The 25053-nt window shown below is 34.8% G+C and overlaps 3 protein-coding genes across 3 annotated transcripts in view; all 3 read right to left on the bottom strand.

Annotated features, from left to right (window-relative positions):
• The window catches only part of LOC133202280 (endoglucanase-like), an 87529-nt gene that overhangs the window by 44420 nt on the left and 18056 nt on the right, over positions 1 to 25053 (bottom strand). The window lies entirely within an intron of this gene.
• Positions 89 to 13643, bottom strand: LOC133202056 (SAP domain-containing ribonucleoprotein-like). The gene is made up of 11 exons (XM_061337834.1): positions 13550 to 13643; positions 13337 to 13436; positions 11389 to 11417; positions 10385 to 10452; positions 9522 to 9612; positions 6972 to 7042; positions 5730 to 5775; positions 2861 to 2932; positions 2275 to 2346; positions 1328 to 1408; positions 89 to 496 (listed from the first exon to the last, which is right to left on the bottom strand). The coding sequence occupies exons 1-11, from the start codon at positions 13583 to 13585 to the stop codon at positions 455 to 457; spliced, it is 708 nt and encodes a 235-aa protein (XP_061193818.1). The 5' UTR covers positions 13586 to 13643; the 3' UTR covers positions 89 to 454.
• Positions 23177 to 25053, bottom strand: part of LOC133202278 (uncharacterized) — a 31987-nt gene continuing 30110 nt past the window's right edge. Inside the window, exon 8 of the mRNA XM_061338071.1 lies at positions 23177 to 23937. Coding sequence (XP_061194055.1) covers positions 23260 to 23937 — 678 coding nt within the window. The 3' untranslated portion in view covers positions 23177 to 23259. The remainder of the gene's footprint in view (positions 23938 to 25053) is intronic.

The raw sequence follows: 25053 nt of genomic DNA on the forward strand, positions 1-25053 counted from the left end.
CAATATCTTTGCAGAAGAAAAATATACAATCTTTCTATTGTATACACCATTATTTGAATAGATAAATAGAATTCTACACATTATAAGTAAACAAATTTTATTTATTTTAAAACCTGAACTAAAATATCTATAATTCATTGCATTATTAATGATATGAGTAATATACAAGTGAAACTTCAGTAAAAGGATGGATACACAGATAAAACCTTAATCTTCTCTCTGTAAAATACATCTAGATACAATCAGTCCATCTCCCGGTTTTTCTCACTTACACGAAGTCACAATGATGAAAAATGAAACAAAGATAATTATGATATTATGATATTCCTTAATTATAAATGACTGGAGGAGATACGACTAAATATTCATTCAATTTCCCCTGGCCCCTCTCATCCGCTTCGTGATGTTTATATGGTACTGCCTATAATGAACACAGCTGTGAGTATAGAACCCGCTACGTCAGTCCGAACCTCTCAGCACGCTTTTGTTTCTTGGCCTGCAAAAAGATATATTAAGATTAAAATTAATGATAGAGTTTAGCAATTAGTCACCTGATTAAGTGAAAAAATTCTTGTGTTTGAAATCTAAATATAGATAAACTGTTATACAACATATAGAGAATATTACATACTAAAATCCATATCATATGTCATATCAATCCGAGTGGCCCCATATCAGCCCAAGGGCAGAAGGCCCGAGGGCTGATATGGGGCCCAAGGGCTGATGTGACATATGATATGGATTTTAGTATCTAGTATTCTATTTATCATATATTTAAAATACTTAATGTGCGAGTTTACATAAAATCGTTGAAGAATGTTTCGTGCCTGTTTATGACCTCTTTCTTTAAATTTAATCGAGCCAATTTCAGGTAACTGAAAAAAAATTAAGACCACAAATGTTATGAAAGAATTATTTTACATGTACATTTAAATAAAATCAAGTTAATTAACTTTTAAACTCTATACAAATGTTACTTCCAGTTTGATATGGATTTTTGCACGCAGGTCCGATACGTGATATGGATTTTTGGACCGGTCCTCGATATGGCATATAGTGACGTCACTCTTATTGTACAGTGCAGAATCGGTGTATTTACTACTAAGTATATGATAAATCTATATAAAAATCTGCGAGAATAAAAAATGAAAAAAAAATGTGTAAGTAGGCTGTGAATGAAAAGATTATCTCCTACAGCAATTTCTAAATCACTTTTGAATGACATGAAAATCTAGGATATCTTGTAATAACAAGAAATCTGGGTCATTTATGATGGGGTAATGTACCCTGGTACATTAAGGTTAGTTTTTACTGGACATTTACTCACTTCTACACTATCTAATAAGGCTGACCCCGAGCTGGCCTCGAATCTCGCCTTTCTCTTCAGTAGCTGCTCTTGTTCCACAGACTGTAAAAAAGGTCCATTTATAATTACTAGGAATATTCTATCATACCTGACTTCTTATCCAAATAAGGATTGTACTGTGTTACTCATTAATATATTGCTCATTAACCAATTAATTAAGATGCCTTCAAGTTGATTCATATGCCCGTTACAAAACTAACTTGATAAACATTCCGAGATCTCATAGAGACTGTCTGATTCCTCATGTTCTAACTTTCCAAAACAATTCTGATGAAATTCAGTGTTTTGGTTTTTTTTTAAATAAACTTGATGTGTTTGTGAGACAGATTACCACCTCGTGTGATTCACCATTGACAGAATTGAATTCCAATCAGAATATGTAACTATTTAAAAAATTTATGAATTACAGTAAAATCTTTACAGAGAAGAAAACATTCCACAACCTGCCTGGGGGTGTTAATCCTTAAAATGTCTTGCCAGAACCAAAATACAGTTGAACTTTGGTATCTCGAACACGGATATCTCAAATGCCATGGATATGTCGAAGTGATTGGGAAGTCCTAACCATGTATTTCTAAATTATTTTACCCTCGATATTTTGAACCCTCAGATATCTCGAAGTATTTTCTCGGTCCCATCGAGTTTAAGATAACGAAGTTTGACTGTATATTAAGACTTTTTGAGTCTCGAGCCATAAAAAATAGTACCGTATTTACTCGCCTATAAGTTGTTTTTTTGGGAGTTACACTTTGATCCAAAACTCATGATCCGATTTATACGTGAGTAATAAAAATAACGGTATTTTAGTGGGTCAATCCCTTCAATTTAAGCTTTAAAAATACAACCGACTTATAGGCGGACTGACTTATAGGCGAGTATATACGGTATTTAGAACAAGTTATACACACCTTGGATAAGGCTGGTGCTACTACTGTTCCAAATCTCTCGGCCCTTTCCTTTAATTTGTCCGTGTTTGTCACCTGTAAAAAGATTCTCTGATAAACTTATCATCAGTCACTATAAAGTGTTGGTGTTTATTTTTATTGATAGTTCTACAAATTCTTTTCATACACAACAAAATAAATGATAATTTTCAGATTCTGTGAATATGTCTAAAATATGCATGTGCATTTAATTAATTCTGAAAGATGAATCAAACAAGTAATCTACAAATAAAATATGTGTACATGCCTGAGACACTATGTACAGTAGATTCATTATTTTACAAGAGTACTTATTAATAATATTGCAAAATGACTCTTAGGCATCAAATCAAGAGAATTTGAAATCAAGAGTGGACTGTCAATCAAGTTTTTACATGTATTTTTCTCAGTGCAATCAGCATGATCAGATTCAAGGAAACAAGGTTAGATTGTATAAAATGTATGTCATCCAGTTCTTGTTTGGACATGTAATTTGACCTTGAAGTAAGATGTAAGTAGGGAATTCTACCTTAGAAAGGGTGTAAAGTAAGGCGTAAGTAGAGAAGTCTACCTTAGATAGGACAGGTGCCACCACAGTCCCGAATCTCTCTGCCCTCTGCTTTAACTTATCAACATCAGTTGCCTACAAAATAAAACCAAAAGTATAATTCTGTTATAGTGCAGTGTTGGTTAAATTTTTACTGAAGGCAATGAAGTGATGCTATTCACACAGAAGAGCGTTTCCTTCATGTACTATGTGGTTGGGTGAATACATGCATAAAAAAGAATAGTCAGCACAATCACATTTTCTCATGGAATTGTGAAACTGCTAAAGATCAGTATACACAAAAATTATTCATAAAATTAACAAACTCTCTAGGGTGTATTTCCCCATTTCAACTCAGTAATGATCTGTAGCCCTTTTCACAAAAAATCTTACGACTAAGATTAAATTTTTCCAATTCTTCTGCATGTACCTAAATTGAAGTATGTTACAAAAAATCTTATATTTCTATTACATTACAGTATATTGAGAATTATTCTTCTGAAAAAATTAATTTTCTTTATCAAACAAAGAAATTAGAGAGTTGTAAAATTTTAATCTTACTCGTAAGAATTTTTGTGAAAAAGGCTACTGACTTGTATATGATTCCTGATCTGTTGTACTTCAAAAGTACCGTAATGAGTAATATCATACATCTGAGTGCGTGCATTAAAAAGAAATCCTTAAAATTTACATTTGCTTTTTGTTTTTTGACTAAAGCAACTAAAGCAGTGATTTTAATGCCATTTTTAGCTCACCTCGACGAAGTCGAGATGAGCTTATGCTATACCCCCGGCGTCGGCGTCGGCGTTAGCGTCGGCGTCCCAGGTTAAAGTTTTAGGAGCAAGTTCCATTCCCAAGTAACTATAAGCCCTACCAGGACCAAACTTGCATGGATGATGCATCTAGGGATGGACACTACCAAACTTGCTTCGGATGCTGGATCTGACCTAGATTTTCCAGATGAGTGACCAGGTTAAAGTTTTAGGAACAGGTCCATTCCTTAGTAACTATAAGCCCTACCTGGATCAAACTTGCATTGATGATGCATCTAGGGATGGACACTACCACACTTGCTTCGGATGCTGGATCTGACCTAGATTTTCCAGATGAGTGACCAGGTTAAAGTTTTAGGAGCTGGTCCATTCCCAAGTAACTATAAGCCCTACCTTGACCAAACTTGCATGGATGATGCATCTAGGGATGGACACTACCACACTTACTTCGGATGCTGGATCTGACCTAGATTTTCCAGATGAGTGACCAGGTTAAAGTTTTAGGAGCAGGTCCATTCCCAAGTAACTATAAGCCCTACCTTGACCAAACTTGCATGGATGATGCATCTAGGGATGGACATGGCCACACTTACTTCGGATGCTGGATCTGACCTAGATTTTCCGGATGAGTGACCAGGTGAAAGTTTTAGGAGCAGGTTGATTCCGAAGTATCTATAAGCCCTACCTTGACCAAACTTGCATGGATGATGCATCTAGGGATGGACACTACCAAACTTGCTTCGGATGCTGGATCTGACCTAGATTTTCCAGATGAGTGACCAGGTTAAAGTTTTAGGAGCAGGTCCATTCCCAAGTAACTATAAGCCCTACCTTGACCAAACTTGCATGGATGATGCATCTAGGGATGGACATGGCCACACTTACTTCGGATGCTGGATCTGACCTAGATTTTCCAGATGAGTGACCAGGTTAAAGTTTTAGGAGCAGGTCCATTCCCAAGTAACTATAAGCCCTACCTTGACCAAACTTGCATGGATGATGCATCTAGGGATGAACACTACCAAACTTGCTTCGGATGCTGGATCTGACCTAGATTTTCCAGATGAGTGACCAGGTTAAAGTTTTAGGAGCAGGTCCATTCCCAAGTTACTATAAACCCTACCCGGACCAAACTTGCATGGATGATGCATCCAGGGATGGACACTACCACACTTGCTTCGGATGCTGGATCTGATCTAGATTTTCCACATGTGAGACCAGGTTTAGATTTAGGAGTAGTCTCATTCCCAAGTAACTATAAGCCCTACCTGGACCAACCTTTCATGGATGATGCATCTAGGGATGTACACTAACCAACCTGCTTCGAATGCTGGATCTGACCTAGATTTTCCACATGAGTGAATTTTAGCCATATTTTAACCAAATTAGCATGGATGATGTATCTAGGGATGGACACTTCCAGACTTGCCTTGGATTCTGAATCTGATGTACATTTTCCAGAAGAGTGACCAGGGTAATTTTTTTGGAGTAGCTATATAAAATTATGGCCTGTTATGATTAAACTTGCATAGATGGTGCATCTAAGGATGAAAACTTCCAGACTTGCTTTGGATGTTGGAACTGACCAAAATTTTCTTGATTACTAAACAGGTCAAAAGTTTTTTGAGCAGGTCTATAATTAAATCAAACTTGCATGGATATTGATCTTGGGATGTACCCTAACTAGAAAAAAAATATGATGTGAAATTTGCCTTACATGTAGATAACATTCGTCGAGGTGAGCTTCGTAATCTTTGATTACCTATGTTTCTTGTATAGTCATCCATATATACAAGGAGAAACTCACGCATAAGTGACCTCACTGTGGCTACAGAGACGGTAATTTAAATATAACGAAGTAGGGCAACAAAAATTCTAATTTTGAGTGTATTTTTGTTGGTTTTAAACATGTTAAATGTAAATGAAAAGCATGTTTTTTTTAGTTTGTGGATGTTATTGCTGTGTAGATCACACAGAATTGCACATATAGGCATATATTTTTGGTGGTGCACTTCATGAAATATGCCTACATGACAAGACTCACTGTACGATTTTTAATTATTTAGCTGTAAATCTGAAAATTACAGTCACTGAGACCTAATTATAATCTGAACACTTACAACATTTGATGTGATCTTTCCATTACTGGGCTTTGAGGTACCAAATCTACAGAATAAGAAATCAGTTATAAGGCAAACTTTATCTGTCTGACAATTGTGAAGCTTGTTAGTGGCTTACAATGCATAAAACTTGTAGGTTTGATGAGCACAAAAGACAAAAAGCTTAATGAACACAATGTTCAGAGACTGTCTATACATTTTAGGGCTTGGTATTAGCTGGAAATTTCATATTGTGATATACCGTATAGCGGATTATTTTAGTGGGGTGCTAATTTTAGCTTATTTTGGCGTTTTGGTAGTAGCCCGCTAAAATTATAACTGTTAAAATATTTTGTATTCTTCTTAGTGTTCTTTTGCATTGTGTTGGAACCCTTGGTCCATTAAAATAAATTACGCTAAAATTATTGGCATACCTTTGAGAGAGTAAAACACCAAATTTTACACCCACCAAGAAAACCCGCTATTTCGATATTTTTAAATGTATTGATATGTGTATTGCAATATTTTCAATGAAAAATCAAAATGGTCTTTTCTTATTTTATTAACTTCTATTTATATGCAGAATGTGCATAACTGTGATAAACAACCAAAAGAAAAAGACATGCAGTCCTTGATTTAATTACAGTTATGCACTGCAATGCATCCATACAACAGCTTTTCCTTACTGTTTGGCATGTTCGCACATGCTTTTGTCATATTAAACTTCACACTTTATTACAGAAATGAGTCCAAGCATTCTGTCGGTATATTGGTACTACAAAAGGTATCGCAAAACAATATTTTATGTCAATGAATCAAAATACACAGGAATATCAGTATTATTGCCCAACCCTAATATAATTTATAAATAAGACTTTTTCTGTGGTAGTCACTCAAACCTTGTCCATATGGACAGATACTGAACTAAATATTCACCACATGAAGAACTTGATTTTTTTTAATATGACTATTCATGGCTTGAGTTTCTTTTGAAAAAAGTGAAAGATTTTATTGATCTTTGAAAATACATGTATATTCAAATGCAAAATTCTGAACCCCATCTCAGTGTCAAGTTTTGAAAAAGCATGATTTTACACTACAACGTAATAGCCATGTAAAATTTATGAATCAATTTGACTAATTATGGTCTTGCTGTTCCAAGGAAAAAATTTTGTAAAAAAAATTTACTAATAATATATTCATGTCTCAAAAAATAAAACTTAACATATACATAAACTTTTTTTTTCATGGACGACCTCTGACCTCTCAGCTCGTGCTTTCTTTTTCAGATCTTCACTCATTGCTCCAAATCTCTCTGCCCTTTTCTTCAACCTCTACAAGATATCAAAATAAAAAAGAAAATGTCATAAATAAACATGTTTAAGACAAACATTTAAACTCTGGCTTCTTGTTCAGTGTTTAAAATTCCATTATATTGTATACACAACATTTCCCCTTAACTACATCTAATTGAAGATAATCTATTGAAAGTTGTCTTGGGAAAAGTATGCTTTTATATCCCCTCCCCCCCTGCAAAAGAAAGGTTTTAACCCCCACCCCCCCCCCCCACCCCCCGCAAAAGGGGGCATATTGCTTTGCATCCATTGGTAGACCAAGTGTTGTCTGCTCAACATCTTGAGAACCTTTTGCTTGACAGACATCAAACTTAGTACACTGGTACTCCCTGAAGAGTAGATGACCCCTACAGATTTTGAGGACATAAAGACAAAGATCAAAGTTCTCTAGACATAGGAAGATCTTGTCCATTCAATATCTCAAGAATCATTTGCTTAACAATATCAAACAAGACAAACTGGTTTCTCTTAAAGAGGAGATGACCCCCATTGATTCTGAATTCACAAGTCTAAGGTCAAGGGTCAAACTGGATACTGTAGATTCATAAATAATTATTTTGTAATTAAGCAAGAAGCACCACTCACGAAATATAATTACTCCCTTTTATTTTTATGGTGCTGAAATCAATGTAAAATCACTTGATCAACCATCCACTCGCTGATTATTGTTCTCGTGATTCGACGTTAAAGAGTCATTTCGCAATAATAAGTACTCGCGAAAAATAAGGAATCTACAGTATAGGAAAATATTGACCACTCAATATCTTGACAATCTTCTGCTTGACAGACATCAAACTTGGTACACTGGTTTCCATTGAAAAGTACATTACAACAGTAGATTTTATGGTCTGAAGGTCAAAGGGCAAGTGTCAAACTGGACATTGGAATTTACTGACTACTTACTATCTTAAGAACTTTTTGTTTGACAGGCATCAAACTTGGTACACTGGTTTCCATTGAAAAGTAGATTACAACGCTAGAATTTATGGTCTGAAGGTCAAAGGGCAAGGGTCAAACTGGACATCGGTATGTAGGAATATACTGACTACTGTGGAATCATCATTGTTTGTGGGGGGTCAATGTTCGTGGATTTCGTGGGTCACCCTTACCCATGAACTTACATCCCCATGAACAATTTTTTTGTCAACGTACTTATTAATTAAATCTACCAAAAAAAGCGAGCTGCCCACGAAATTACATCCCCATGAACCAATACAATTTTGCTTGGCCACGAACATTGACCCCCACGGATTTAAATGATTCCACAGTACTTAATATCTTAAGAACTTTTTGCTTGACAGACATCAAACTTGGTACACTGGTTCCCATGGAAAAGTAGATTTATTGTCTAAAGGTCAAAGGGAAAGGGTCAAACTGGACATAGGAATATACTGACAATATCTTAAGAACTTTTTGCTTGACAGGCATCAAACTTGGCACACCGATTCTCATAAACGACTAAATGACCTCTATTGATTTTGAGGTCACAAGGCCTAAGGTCAAGGGTCAAACTGGATATAAGAAGATATTGACCACTCAATATCTTGAGAACCTTTGCCTGACAGACATCAAACTCAGTACATTGGTTTCACCTTAAGGAGTAGATGACCCTTATTGCTTATACACAGACTGGTGGAGATGGCTTTGGTTGGGAGTGATTTCCCTCTCTCTCTCTCTCATGTGACACTGTTACTCAAGTCATTCACAGACTAGACTTGTAGAGATAACATTGGTTGGGAGTGATTACTTTCTCTCTCATTTAACACTGTTACTTACATCTTCTTCACACAGACTGGTGGAGATGACTTTGGGAGTGATTACTCTCTCTCTCTCTCATTTAACACTGTTACTTACATCTTCTTCACACAGACTGGTGAAGATGACTTGGGAGTGATTACTCTCTCTCATTTAACACTGTTACTTACATCTTCTTCAGACAGACTGGTGGAGATGACTTTGGGAGTGATTACTCTCTCTCTCTCTCATTTAACACTGTTACTTACATCTTCTTCACACAGACTGGTGGAGATGACTTTGGGAGTGATTACTCCCTCTCTCTCTCATTTAACACTGTTACTTACATCTTCTTCAGACAGACTGGTGGAGATGACTTTGGGAGTGATTACTCTCTCTCTCTCTCATTTAACACTGTTACTTACATCTTCTTCAGACAGACTGGTGGAGATGACTTTGGGAGTGACTTCTCTCTCTCTCATTTAACACTGTTACTTACATCTTCTTCACACAGACTGGTGGAGATGACCTTGGGAGTGACTTCTCTCTCTCTCATTTAACACTGTTACTTACATCTTCTTCAGACAGACTGGTGGAGATGACTTTGGGAGTGATTACTCTCTCTCTCTCTCATTTAACACTGTTACTTACATCTTCTTCACACAGACTGGTGGAGATGACTTGGGAGTGACTTCTCTCTCTCTCATTTAACACTGTTACTTACATCTTCTTCAGACAGACTGGTGGAGATGACTTTGGCTGCTGGCTTAACATTTTCTGCCTCCTCCTTTGCCTCTTCTTTTGCCTTTGTCTGGCTGAAAAACACAAACTAGGGAAATACAGAAATCATTCTGAGTGTAAATGATAAAGATGTAGCTGTATATAACATCAAATAACATTTCAATCTGATTGGCTGAAAAAATAAACATCACTCCAATTGGCTGTAAAAGAAGATATATACATGTCAAAAAAAGTGTGTATAATTATGATTGGTTGTAGAATCCATTAAGTACATGTGCATGTACATGTACATGTATATATGTAGTTTATGTATCTTTGAAATCTTTCTATACAAAAAATAAAGTGTAGGTAAGATTATAATATATCATTATATCTGTGTTTAGTGGCAGCTGAGTTTTTAAAATCCTTTAAAATAGTCAAACTTCTGACATCTTGTAGCGGAACTGATAAAAAAAAAAGCAACAAAACAACACAGGTTTTTGAATACTGAAATTCAATCTTATATTTCATAATTCAACCAGAATTATTGACCCACTACAATATTATCTTTCCAGTACAGTTTACATATCATCTGGGAACATTCTAGCTGATATTTGACGAGTACCTTTCCAATACAGGTTATTATATATGATATCACATGGGAACATTCTACATTGTAGCTGATATTTGAAAGAGTACTTTTCCAATACAGGTAATACATCACCTGAGAACATTCTAGCTGATATTTAAGGAGCACTTTTCTGACAAAGGTCATATATCATCTGAGAACATTCTAGCTGATATTTAATGAGCACCTTTCAGGTAATATATCATCTGAGAACATTCTAGCTGATAATTTATGAGTACCTTTCTGACAACAGATCCTGGTCTCCAGACAGAATTATTTCCTCCTCGTCTTGAAGAACATCATCTCCCTATAAAATAGCAGTTACAAAGCAATGGTAATACAAATAATTAAAAATAAATATTGAGTAAGATAAGGTAACAACCTCGAGACATGAAAATGTGAAAAGATTTGGCACATTCACTCTCCAAGGCCATTATTAAAATTTTTTTTGTTTGTAGTCTGAGCTACATTGTTTAAGGTAGGTAGGTAGGTGTCTTTTTTTTGGAGAAATTATCTTACACATTGATTATTTTAATAAAAATCAATGACTTAGAAATTTATTTATGTTTTCATTATACACAGGACAGGTAGACATACATGTATTTAGTATTCATTGCTAAAATGGTTCAATCTATATGTGTCTTAGAGAAATGATAAAACCTTCACTTTAAAAATGATATTGACAATCTGTATTTCCCTGAAACAAGAAAAAAAATTTAATGTACTGGTACTGAAAAAATATTCAGGAAAGGGGCAATTTTGATGGGTGGTTTGGAGTACATATAACAGATCTTTTTTTTTTTTTTATTGTTGGCCCATTTATCAGTAGGAAGTTTTGTACAATAATTAATTTCTTCATATCAATTGATGGTTGTCCTTAGGCATTCATGGTGATGCATAACTTTCTATTTCTTATCTTTTACATGTATCTGGATGTAGTATCTGAAGCATAAAGCTCTGTCAAATGTTGTATGTGTGAAACTGATAACTATGATCATTGTTGCAAGTGTAACATGAAAAGAAAAAAATGTATGGCTGGACCGGGAATAGAACCCAGGAACCCCTGCATCACTAGTCAGGTGCTCTACCAACTGAGCTATCCAGGCCGATATCCACAGCCCAGATCATTTCACTAGCAAAGGGGTTCTCATGCTCACTCTATTTCTGTGAAAAGTACACAAGAGACAAGAACACATTGTTTGTGATGATGAACTTTGATCTGAATCATTCAGTGTTGACATACCTCTTCTTCAGGCTCAATGTCATTGTCATCTGAAACAGAAAAACATTGTGTTACTTTGTTAGTCATTTGTTCTTTTCCGTAACTTATCTCTTGACACAGTTACCACTACAGCCGTTATTCTAGCAATTCCCAAATTGGAGAGAAAAATCTCTAAGTTACTATATTTCATACATGTGACAGAGTTGAAAAATCATAACTGGAGTTTAGAAATTTTTCAGCTGGAGTTTGGGTCTAAAACTGGAGATCTTTTATCGACATTTTTTTTCAATTTGCAAGACTATCCTACCCTAAATTTAGGAAAAATTACCTTTAAAAATCTCTCTGTCATTAGTATCAAAGAAAAGTTGAGAATTTGGAGAACTTCACCTTTTCACAGTTAAATTGTTTATTACTTTAAAAAAAAATATATTTCATAAAATTATTGTCTAGTTAAAAAAAAAGTATGATAAAGTTTACAATCAAGTGAAGTGAAATTTTGTATTTAAAAAAATTAAGCTCATTTTAATCAAGAAAGAATAGCACTAATAAAAAATTGGTTAAAATTTAGTCCGGATGTGCCTGATACTGATATTATAATATCAGGGACCTATATACTAAGTATATAGGACCCTGATAATATCAACTTGTAAGTAAAATAAAACATATAGGTTTTAAACAAATAACAGGTTGTAACAAATAATAATATTCAGCATGTTCAGTAATTTATTTTTTAAACAGAAATGTTATTATATAAATATTGCATGTAGTTGAGTGTAACATTGAAAATTTTCACCCCAAGAAAACCATTGTTAACCGAGGCGCAGCCGAGGTTGACAATGGTTTTCGAGGGGTGAAAATTTTCAATGATACACTCAACTACATGCAATATTTTTTATATTATACTGAATGTTTTATACAAATACATATAACAGTGAACCTTGTGCACATTAATTCTGCGCAGTCGCTATTTTTTGGAATATCACCCGTCGTCAAGCAATGTAGACTGTTGCTACGCTGGAGGGCGTGGCTTCATCATTCAGCGGGTAATAGTGTTTTTTAACAAATGTTTCTCGACGAATCAGATTCAACTAATTTACATGAAAGTATAATATTGTCAAATATGCACAGATAAAATGAAAATACTTCTTAAATATACAACAAATATATTTGTTGTCTAAGAATTTTAGCAACACCCTGTAGTGTGATCTATTTTTTAACTAGAGTGTGACATACACTGTAATTTTTTAATGACCATTGCTGCATTAATTAAAAGATGGTATAAGGGTTTTTTAGCAACTAATTTTATTGTTCTGAATTCAGTAATAAAGTAGTAAACAACAGTAGTCGTTTAGCAAGTGTGTTATATCCTTTATGTTTACAACCTAATTATATATATGACCTTGTGTAGATTCCTACAAACCCTACTGCTGTGAAAATTAATTGCACTGCATGGATTTGTTATCTCAATTTTTTTTCATATGAAACTTGCTAACAATTAAGTCAAATAGTATTGATGTGAAGATTTTTAAAACATGGAAGATTTAAAAATTAATCGGGAGGGGCAGGAGGGACTGAAATATTGGGAGATTTTGTCTCCTGCAAGAAGAATCACATGTATGAATTTTATATACAGTGTAAACGTTGAAGGAAAATTTTGAACACAGTGTAACATTGTAAGAAAAGTTTATACATGGTGTAAACATTGCAAAAAAAAGTTTATCCACAATGTAAATGTAATAAAAATTAAGTTTAAACACAGTTAAATGTTGTAAGAAAAGTTTAATATACACAGTGTAGATGTTGTAAGGAAAGTATATACACAGATGAATATAAACCTTTAAGTGAAGATCTCTTTGTTTAGATTAAATGTTCCATAGGCAAACAATAACATGTTTATCATGTTTATATTACACATCCTCATAAAATCATAAAATGTTTTGAATCAACTTAATTTGTCAATTTTCCCTACCAGCTGTCTGTATAGCTTCTCTCAGTCTAGTAACAAGCTCTGTTTTTTGTCCGGTTGTTGGCAGCCCAAGTTTCTTTAGTTCTGCTTTAAGTTCAGCAACCTATATACATGAAATAAAATTATTTTAACGAGAAAATTCGAACTATATATGATCACATATAGTTTAAATATAAGAGAGTTTGCAATGACGGAATGAATATTGTTGACATCAACCTTCATTTTCGAAATATCTGCTTCAGCAAGCGACATTCTTAAGTTATTTACAGGTAAGTAAATGCAAAATAATCGTGGATCACTCCGATCAGTGGATGCAATTTCAATATTTGATAAACCTTTTTTAACTTCGAACAACGAAGAGCTCCGAATTACAGGGACTCGTTAAATGTAGTACGAGCGACAATGCTAAGATTTCTCTTGTTTTGGGGAAAAAAAGACAATGAAGGCATACTTTCCATAAAGTATGTCTATCACTTTCTCACATATAAAATTTACCAATCATAAAATGCTGCTTTGCATTGCTTGAATAAATATTCTATTGTATTCTTGCCAATTAATATAAATGGGGGGGGGGGGGTTAATAGAAATCTAGAATGAAATTTAAAGATTACGAAAAGTAACCATGCTCAAAAGTCCATGAAACAAGATAAATTGAGAGCAGGGCAAACACAGACCCCTGAAAAACATAATAGGGCGAACATTTGAATCAGAAGGTGGGGTTAATTGATATGTTCTGTCCTTGACAATAGTTGAATTCACTTTTTCAAAAGTTATATCCCTTTGCCGCCATCTTTGGGAGAAAAACCATAGAATCCCCACAGTAGCCTTTGTAGTTTTCTAGTTTGTAACTTTGTCATTTGACTGGAATAAAAAAATCTTTGCATTTTGCATATTGATTGCCCCAGGATTGTGCTACTCATACATCGAAAGAAAACAATTTAAACACAGTGGAATATGATTTATCTGAGCACGCCCAAATAACTGGTAGAATAAAGAGGTTCGAGAAATTTTTCTTTCCTTTTTTGACCTTTTTTGTTGACACTCCAAAGGGACACAATTTCTGCAAAGTGTGGATTTGACTACATCGATTTTGAGAATATTGTCCTCCACTGACAAGAAAAAAAATAATCTGACCTTTAGTGATGCTACACAACTGTAAAATAGCTTTCGATTTTGACAGACCCCCTCCCGACTAAATAAAGTTTTTGAGTTTTGGAAGTCTCCCACCCCACCCCCACGTAAAAGATTCTTCGAGATATGCAGATTTCATTCCTTTTTCTGCTTGTCAAACCTATTCAGGAAAGAAAATAAATAATCTATATCTGGCCACCTTGGAAAGAAACATTCTGTTCTCTGAAGGCATGAATATAAAAATTAATTCAATTTAATCTGACTTGACAAAATTTGACAGCCCCCCCCCCCCCCCAAATCAAATGGATACCCCTTAGATGTGGAACCAGGTGCCAAAAAGGAGTATAAGCTGACAGAAGATAGATAAGGCATACATGAAAAAAATTACAAGAATTAGTTTGTTACAATAAATGTGAAGTATTGGAATTCTTGGCTGATTCGGCAACTGATGTTTCCAGGGGTTTCGGTTTTTGTTTGTTTGTTTTTGTTTTGGGTGGCCCCGTTCACAATTTGAATTTGTATATAATGTTTAAAGAGTTTAAGATCTACCAGTGTTCGTTATCTGCACCTTTTTCTATAGTGGATTTTTATCAATCTCAATTTGATTGTTGGGATTATTGAAAATATTTAAAACTGACATGTGATTTTGAAGAATCTCTTCTTTAGAAAAGGAACTACCTGTATGTGGAAAAGTAGGATTTATCTCTTGTGGAATCAAATCCGAGTTCCTCAAAATGTAATATATTTAAAAAAAAATGACTTTAAAGATATATACACGTTGTATATATATTTTACGCAAATCTATTGATTTACACTTCCAGTAAATCGCCCTGGGGTATTTCTTTGATCAGTTTTCTTGCACAATACTAACACATGACTACGTCGATGACTATAGAACGTAAAATTTCGAAATACAGAGACCTATAAAAGTTCAGTATAGTATCAATATACCCATGGGCCACAACACTCACCTGAGTCACTTCTTCATAAGAATAGTGTTAAAAGATTTCTCCCCTCTTCAGTTCCATGTAAATTGTGGCCCCAAACTAGCGACAAGTAGTAATGTTTCACCTGAACTTCAGTGGATTCAACATGTATACACACACATAGAGATACTTCTTCTCAAGGTTACTGATCTTTTTAACAATTAAAAAAAAACAATTTACAAAGAATTTTAATTCATTTTCCAGTAAACATGCATGCGTTATCTTGAATCTCCAATTAAAATCCCGCCTTAACTACAAGGGTCATAATGGGGGATGGGGGTGGGGGTGGGGTGGGGTAGGGGGGTTGAATCCACACAACTAAGGAATATTTGCAAATTAATGAGACTCTATAAGGCTCTGCTCTTCTCAATAAAATTTGTTCCTTCAACTTCCCTCGAAATGAAAGTAACCCTTTATTGTATCCCACCGTACGGGGGCCCTTATTTGAGCAAATCTGGATCTGCACTATCTAAGGATGCGTGAGTATTAATATCATAAGAAAAATTGCATAAAAATACTTTAGAAAGATTACAGAATTTATAATATTGAGGGGAAGAATAATTGCATTGATGTTTAATTGATCGCGTGAGATAAAAATAGAAGGAAACTGATGCTGGACACAATTGTAATGAACTTTTCAGCGCTATTTGTTTGTATATTTATAACTTGGTTGTAAGATATTAACTTGGTCAGGGACGAAGGTGTAAACAATCGCGGAGTGATCAGAGATCACTTGTCTGCATAAATCATCTATTGGGAATAAAAAATAAAAGCCAGAGAAAAAAGTTAAACATGAGCTTTAAAGTGCCATTCAAAGTTAAAGATAGTTGGAGGATAGAATAATGAAAGCTGAAGTAGAACTCAAAATTAAAAGTAATACATAATATATAAATATGGTAAGAAATAAAGAAGCATTTGCGGCGTATAAATGGAGGAGTTTAGACAATCGTCGACAGTGGCCGAAACAAATTTTGTCTCTTCTCTTGCACTGATACATGCAGGTAAGATACTTTAATATACCTGCACGTTTTTTTTTCCTTTTTAGCTCACCTAAGGTAAAGGTTCAAGTGAGCTTTTCCGATTAAAATTTGTCCGTTGTCTGTAGTCGTTGTTGTCGGTGTAAACTTTTCACAATTTCATCTTTTTCTCAAGAACTACTGGACCAATTTCAATGGGCTATCAAAGTTTAACATAGGAATATATTAATACATAGGAAAAAAATATATAATCTTCTTCTCAAGAACAGCAAAGCCATGATTGGTCATATATATGTGGAACCATCCTCGGTTAGTGTAGATTCAAGATTGTTCAAATCATGATTCCCGGGGTAGGGCGGGGGTTCAATAGAAGATCAAACCAATAGGAAAAACATCTTTAAAAATCTTAAGCCATGATTGGTCATATTTATATGGAAGCATCTTAAGGTAGTGTAGATTCAAGTTTATTCAAATCATGCCTCTCCCATTTAGTGGTTTGTTGGGACCACTTATATATTTAAACTTGTGTTTTCAATACTGAACTGACTTCTGCCTTTTCCTAGCCAAAGTGCTCAGGTGAGCGATGTGGCCCACGGGTCTCTTGTTTTGTATAACGTCAGATGGCGTTTTTCATTTGCAAGGTATATATTCAAAAATATTTATGATAATGTTTATTAACTATAATGTTTATCATATTGTGTATTGTGTGTCTTTGCTAATTTTAAATATAAATAATGGATTGTGATATTTAAGCCAAAACGAATTTTGTCTCTTGTCTTGCATTTATGCAACAAATTGGTCAGATGAAGCACAGCCATTCTCACATAAACCGAGGTACGAGCAAGTGGCCACAGAGAGGTACCTTGTCAGTTTGAAGTGTAATTTCGACTACAACAGAGGCCCTTGGACAACAACACTCACCTGAGTCACTTTGACCCTGCTTTTCTGCATCAGATTTTTCCCAATTTATATACATACATTCGTATGTAAAACTGATTTCCTTTTGGGGCATCATCAAATTCAGAGGGGCTGTGATCTGAACAAAAATAATCTGCACTACTAGAGGATGCTTCCATATTAATATTATTCATCATGGCTTTGCTGTTCTCGAGAAGAGGAGTTTTAAAGATTTTACCCTATATAATCCTATGTAAAACTTTGATTCCCTATTGTGGCCCCACCCTAACCCCAGGGACCATAATTTGAACAATTTAGAATATACTTAAGACAGCTTCCACATAAGTTTCAACTTTTCTGACTCAGTGGTTCATGAGGAGATTTTGAAATATTATTCCTGTATACATGTATTACAATGTAAAAATTTTATTCCCTATTGTGGCCCCATCCTACCTCTTCAACAAATGATGCTTTATGTCAAATTTGGTTAAAATTGGCCAAGATATTTTTGAAAAAAAAAGATAATTAGAAAATACAGGACATACGGTGCCCAAACTTCAATGAGGAAATCTCGATGGAGCTTTTGCTCTTGAGCTGAGAGTCTTTGCATATCAATGTTATCTTCTGTGACCCTTGAGAAGAATAATCTACAAATATATTTCTATGCAAAATTTTGAACCCCTTTTTCGTGGGCGTACTTGACCTCCCAAAGAAATAATTTAAATAAATTGAATCTGCACAAGAGTGATGTTTGAAAATTAGTGATATAAGGAAATATTCACTATCGCAAAAGGTTTGTCTTTCTCTGGTCCAGCGGTCCTTGAAAATATTTTAAAATGTCCCCACCCAATATTTTCTATTTTATAATTATCCCCGCTTGATTTGGTCCGTCATTTAAACAGACGATCTCTACTATACTATAGGAAGCTTTTTGTCAGTAAGGGTTGAAATTGGTTCTCTGCTTCTTGTGAGGAAGTTGAACCTTTTCAAAATTAGTGTTTTACAGTAGAATGGACCAATTTCGATCACAAAAGCTCATTTGCTATAGGGTGACAAATGTATAATATATGGTGATGAACGATGACAATAACACGATTTTTTTTTAATCTTTTTTATATCATTTACTAAGAATGTACAAATAACAGTTAAAAAAAATTAATGTAACCAAAGACCTATGGAAGACATCTTTATTTTTAAGTTAATATCGATGACTTCCATACTATCTTTATTACATATTCGAAACATTTTGTAGTTCGTAAAATTATAATTCTTGTACAAAATGTTTTCCTTTTCATATCAGTAATTGACAGTATTTACCAGACGGCCTTAAAACTTATAAAGTTATACAGAGGTTATAATATTAAGCACTACTATGTACACAATTTATATGCTAGATTTCATATCACAAATATAGTCGGAAAAATATTTTACAATTTTACAATTTCCAACTTTCATACAAGCCAGTATCTGTGGCGCTAACTAGATGATTGACTACTTTTGGATGGAACCAAAGTCTATCGCCCCTTTATTTCCATGCAAACAATTATCCCTACCCCAAAGAAAACAATTTGACTGCCGAATATGCAGGGTAAAATACAACGCTGGCTAAACAACTAAAATTTTAATATCTGTCCAACTCTACAATGTGCATTCTATTGAAAATGCCCTAAATGATTGTATGAGATTGAGAACTGGTGTTCTAGAAATCAAATGGTGTTGAACATTGATAACTCAACATAGAAAATCTAAGTTAACATCTTCAAAAATAGATTTGTGTGTATCAGACAAAGTTCTTAAAAATGTTGAATCAGAAAAACTCCTGGGAGTACATATTGATCATTCATTGCGCTATAATAGTCATATTGATTCTGTTTGCAAGTCCTTGACATATAAACTATTTACATTACGTAAAATCAAAAAATTTCTCCCATTACACACACGAAAACTTTTCTATAATGCATATATTCTGCCTTCTTTGAATTATTGTTTGACTGTTTAGGGCAATGCTCCAGGTGCTGGCATAGAAAGAGTTTTTAAATTACAAAAAGAGCAGCCAGAATTATATTAGATGTGGCACCAGGTGCTCCATCACTACCATTATTTGTGAAACTTGGTTGGTTGACTATATATGAATTGATAGATTTTCACAAATACATATTGTTTTACACTTCATGGTATGGCACCTGATTATCTGAGAGACTCCTTTGAATTCATTTCCTCTAATAATTACATCCTACGTTCTGAATCCAATTATGACCTTAGTCTACCAAAGTATTGAACAAATATGTTTTACAAGAGGCCCAAGGGCCTTAACGGTCACCTGAGTATAATACAACAATTTAGAAGTTAAATACACTGATAGATGAAGCAATGTGCCATAAAGCAAGAGAAGTAGGAAGATCAGGATCAACAAAATAATCAGTCTAGTATTCAGTATCAACTTATAAATTAAGTTCTAATCTGTCCCCCACTTAACACTATCACCATGCAGACTACTGACAAACTATTAGTGCTTCTGTACTATTTTTAAACCCATATTAACACCACTAGCATTGACCTCTCTTATGGTCTTTGAAGAACTTTTAATAAGATAAGTTATTTTTGTCTCATTTTAATTTATCTATTACTTACAGGTCTACCTGATTATTAAAACTAAGAAAGTACTTTTTTAATTATACGATAAACATTCTTGCATAATTATCTTATTCTATTAACCTTTCAAATACATTATTTACAGTGATTAATTATCAAAGGTGAATGGAAAAGGGGAATAACTTCTCTCAGTAGAATACAAATTAATAGAGCCCTGCCCAGGACCAGAATGCTTAGAAGAATGGTCCAAATGTTTAAAAATCTGGTAGAAATACACTTACTCATATCATTTAAACTTTTACTCAGTTTGCTTCCGATATGCCCAGAAGCAGAGTAGAATTTCAGAGGTACAATGCATTTTCACTACAGATTCAACAAAGCCTTACCCTAACACCAGAACCCAAGACCAAGGGTCAAGAAATTTACAAATTTGGAAGAGTTACCCTCATCATCATAACTATGGACTTCAAAGAATTAACACTTTTCCACTATATTACCAACCCCCCCTTCGTTATGCCAGAATCCCTGACCCTAGGACCACAAGATTTAAAAATTCTGTTCAAAGCTCCCATTTTCATCATAGCTAAGCAATTTATTTATCAGCTCAACACTAAGGAGCAGACAGGATTAATTAATGATTAATTAATAGAATTAATGATTTTTCACTATATAATCAATAGAGCCCCCCCCCCCTCCTCAAGAACCCCAAAAACTGAGGCCATATATTTAAAAATTTTGGAAGAGGCATCCTTGTCTATCATAATCATGCACTTAGTTTGTTTAAATAATCTCCAGTAGCAGAGAAGAAGATTTTCAAAGAATCAATGCATTTTCACTATATAATCAATAGAGCCTCACCCTAACACCAGAACCCCTGACCCTGGGGCCATGAAATTCACAATTTTTGAAAAGGCATCCTTATGCATCATAACCATGCACTTAGTTTGTTTAAATAGTCTCCAGTAGCAGACCCTGGGGCCATGAATTTCACAATTTTGGAAGAGGCACTCTTGCTCATCATAACTATGTACTAAGTAACTTTATTTAATACCCAGGAGCAGAGAAGAAGATTTTCAAAGAATTAAAGCATTTTCACTATATAATCAATAGAGCCCCGCCCTAACACCAGAACCCCTGACCCAGGGGCCATGGCTTTCACAGTTCTGGAAGAGGCCCACCTCCTCCTCATAACTATGTACTTAGTTTATCACCTTAATGCCCAGGAGCAGAGGAGAAGATTTTCAAAGAAATAATGCATTTTCATTACATAGTTGATAGAGCAACACACTAACACCAGAACCCCTGACACTGGGGCCATGAATTTCACAATTTTGGAAAAGGTACACTTGCTCATTATAACTATGTACTTAGTTACTTTATTAAATATCCAGAAGCAGAGAAGAACACTATATAATCAATAGAGCCCCACCCTAACACCAGAGACCCTGACCCTGGGACCATGAATTTCACAATTTTGAAAAGGCACTTTTGCTCATCATACCTATGTACTTAGTTACTTTATTTAATACCCAGGAGCAAAGAAGAAGATTTTCAAAGAATTAATGCATTTTCACTATATAAGGCCAAATAAAAAAATATGTGTGGTTCCGGTTACCCGACCGTCCCTATTTTATACCCCCGACCTTAAACTTTTTTTGGCAATTTTCATATTTTTTCCGGAATTTTCCCGAATTTCCATCAATGGCTCCGGTTTAAGTTTGAGTTTCAGCAATGACAGCCCCCTTGCACAACATAGTGCAAGTGTTTGTTAGTGTTAAATCCAAAGCAAGCTAGCATGTAGGTGTCCCCTACCAATATTGACTAGTATATTATCACACCACATCTCAATGTCAATTGCAAAGTAGTGATAAGTATTATTTAGAAAAATTAAGAAAATCATTTTGTTAAAAAAAAAAAAAAAAAAAAAAAAAAAAATTCCCTACCTACCCTAATATTTTTGGAGGTGTAACCGGAACCACACATATTTTTTTGTTTGGCCTAATCTATACAGCCCCGCCCTAACACCAGAACCCCTGACCCTGGGGCCATGAATTTCACAATTTTGGAAGAGGCACTCTTACTCATCATAACTATGTACTTAGTTCCTTTATTTAATACCCAGGAGCAGAGAAGATTTTCAAAGAATTAATGCATTTTCACTATATAATCTATAGAGCCACGCCCTAACACCAGAACCCCTGACCCTGGGGCCATGAATTTCACAATTTTGGAAGAGGCACTCTTGCTCATCATAACTATGTACTTAGTAACTTTATTTAATACCCAGGAGCAGAGAAGATGATTTTCAAAGAATTAATGCATTTTCACTATATAATCAATAGAGCCCCGTCCTAACACCAGAACCCCTGACCCTGGGGCCATGAATTTCACAATTTTGGAAGAGGCACTCTTACTCATCATAACTATATACTTAGTTAGTTTATTTAATACCCAGGAGCAGAGAAGATTTTCAAAGAAATAATGCACTTTCACTATATGATCTATATTAAGCCCCGCCCTAGCACCAGAACCCCTGACCCTGGGGCCACGAATTTCACAATTTTGATAGAGGGCTCAATGCTTATTACAATCACACTAACAGTTTGACTGCTTGATGTCCAGGAGTAAAGAAGAAGATTTTTAAAGATTGCATTAATTTTGGTGGTTTAGCCCCACCCCTCAGGCCCCAGGGGGGCAGGGACGATGATATTCACAATCTTTGTTCCCCTTCACCCATAGATGCTATATGCCAAATTTGGTTGAAATTGGTTGAGCGGTTTCAGAGAAGAAGCTAAAAATGTTCAAATGTTAACGCACATTGCACGACGCACGCCGACGGACGAAAACGGATAGCAATAGGTCACCTGAGTGACTCAGGTGACCTAAAAAGGGGAAAAATTAGATATGATTTTTGCACATCTCAAAGCATTATGTAAAAGCAAATAGATCTCTGTCTAGATATCTAATATTTTACTTTTTTTTTTTTTTTTAACATTTTTAACATTGGATTCTCGTTAAAGGATTTATAGTGTACTCATTAACGGGTTCTCGTCGGAGTGCTGTAATATTTCCCTTAATAACTAACATCTGTAACTGCATTGCTGTTGGTTTCATTCCAAGTAGGAAATTTTTTTTTTTCAAACAGAAACACAGCTGCTGTCTGGCAAACACAAATATGTTATTTTCCATTTATTTTTACTTTTACAATACTCCAAGAATATTGCATGTATCTCGTTACACGACACTGGAAAATATTTTACAATGAATAGGTATTGTGAGTTTCTGATATTATTAAATCCCCCCCCCCCCCCCCCCCAGAAATCCTTGATTGACCATTCTTTATTTAAACATTTGAGGCATGCTTGCTTTCAGGCCTCAATACTGCTGCTTTAATTTCTTGCACATCTGACATGATTGCCTTCACCATTTCATGTTGACTTTCCATTTTAACCTTTTCTATAATAACATCCTCATCTTCCTTTCTTAAGGCCAGTTTTTGAATATCATTAAGGTTATCCAAGTACTTCTTTCCCGTGAAGGTTTCCAATCTTTGGCAGATATCTGACATCGTCGACCAGGTATCATCAAATTCTGTCTGAGGGGTGGAGGCTGAGCTCACATGTGCAGTCAAACTGTTTCGGATTGACCTAATTCTCTCGATATCATCACCAACGGTTACCTCTCCTGCAGCAGGATCTTCTCCCCATTTTCCTTTCGTTGGTTTCGGAATCTTTTTACAAATGTTTCTTATCAATGTGTATGTTAATGAAATATCCAATTTTTTATAACCGGAATGTTTAGCATCCTGCAAAAGATGTTCTTGTTCTGGGCGCAATCTTTTATAAACTGGTGATGCTTTAACTTTGTTCTCAATATCAGAAGGCTGCACCTCTTTCTCTAAAATATCTCTGTATGCCTGATTTAACACATCGTTTGTTGCCATTCCAAGTTTTGCAAATCTAGTTCGGTCCCCCAGGTCTTGTCCAGAGGCAATTGGAGATATGGGAGCGCTTGACTTCATCTGAAACATTTTACCTCATTTCAATATTAACTCGTTACAAAGAACATAAGAAACTACAAAGAAGAAATTCATATGATAAAATCGTACAAAGAGTTTTAACAAAGAAAAGCATACATGTATGACAAAATCTGACAAAGATATTTAATACAAAGGATGTATTCACAATATCAATAGAATTGACCTATAGGAGAGAACAAATTCCCGGAAAAATGACATTTAAAAATCCTTGTTTATTAGTTGTTTTCTACCATATATATGTCTGAATTTTTCAAATGTGCATTTTGCACCTAAAATTTATTATTTAAAACTTTAGAATAAACCTCCAAAGTTGGCAAAAACAGCATTTTTTCCTTTAAAGTGTCGATTTTTGCATGAATTTTGTCCTAGAACTCCTTCAGGGCAGGTCTGCCCCTAAATAAATTTGTGATATTTCGATAGGTTGGGATGTAAGGAACAATTTAAGATAGGAATGTTTTAGGGGCACCCCTGCCCTAGGGTCGAAATTCACAAAAAACCTACAAAAAATAAGGAAACCTGATTTTGACAATCTGTTTCACATTTATACAATGTATTATGAAAGTCAGAATAGCTCAATTGTTATAAGCGTTGGCTATTCACACCGTGGATAAATTTTTTAAAGTCGGGGGTTCGAATCCACTTGGTGCCACATTTTTTAACATTTAAATTCTCGTCTTTTCAAAGACTATTTTAATAGGCTTGTGTATTTTCCTTCAATTATCTATCCTTTATGCATGTCCATTAGAGAGAGCAAATCGTAACATTCCAATGTACCTAAAACACAGTCAAGCGGAACTGTACCTCAGTATAGCAGACTTTCTTCGAGGACAAAAATAACTCACTCTGTGCTACTCGATAGGACCTACTCGATACAGGTATTCTCGGCTGCAATGAGCTGTGATGGATTTCAATTATATACATTTCTTATAATAATTTAATCACATTGCTTTTACTCTGTCTTTACTACTAGTGCTTGTCTGGGTTAATATGTTAAGTATTGCTTGAATTGTTTGAGCTTTATATATTAATTTAGTAGAACATACACGTACTTTGTAAAGAGTCAATGTTCTAAACTCAGAACTTGAGTTTAATAGTTTT

Source organism: Saccostrea echinata, unplaced genomic scaffold (genome assembly GCF_033153115.1).
Source record: "Saccostrea echinata isolate AGI-Se365-2 ecotype Australia unplaced genomic scaffold, CSIRO_AGI_Sech_v1 ptg000046l, whole genome shotgun sequence".
Lineage (NCBI taxonomy): Eukaryota > Metazoa > Mollusca > Bivalvia > Ostreida > Ostreidae > Saccostrea > Saccostrea echinata.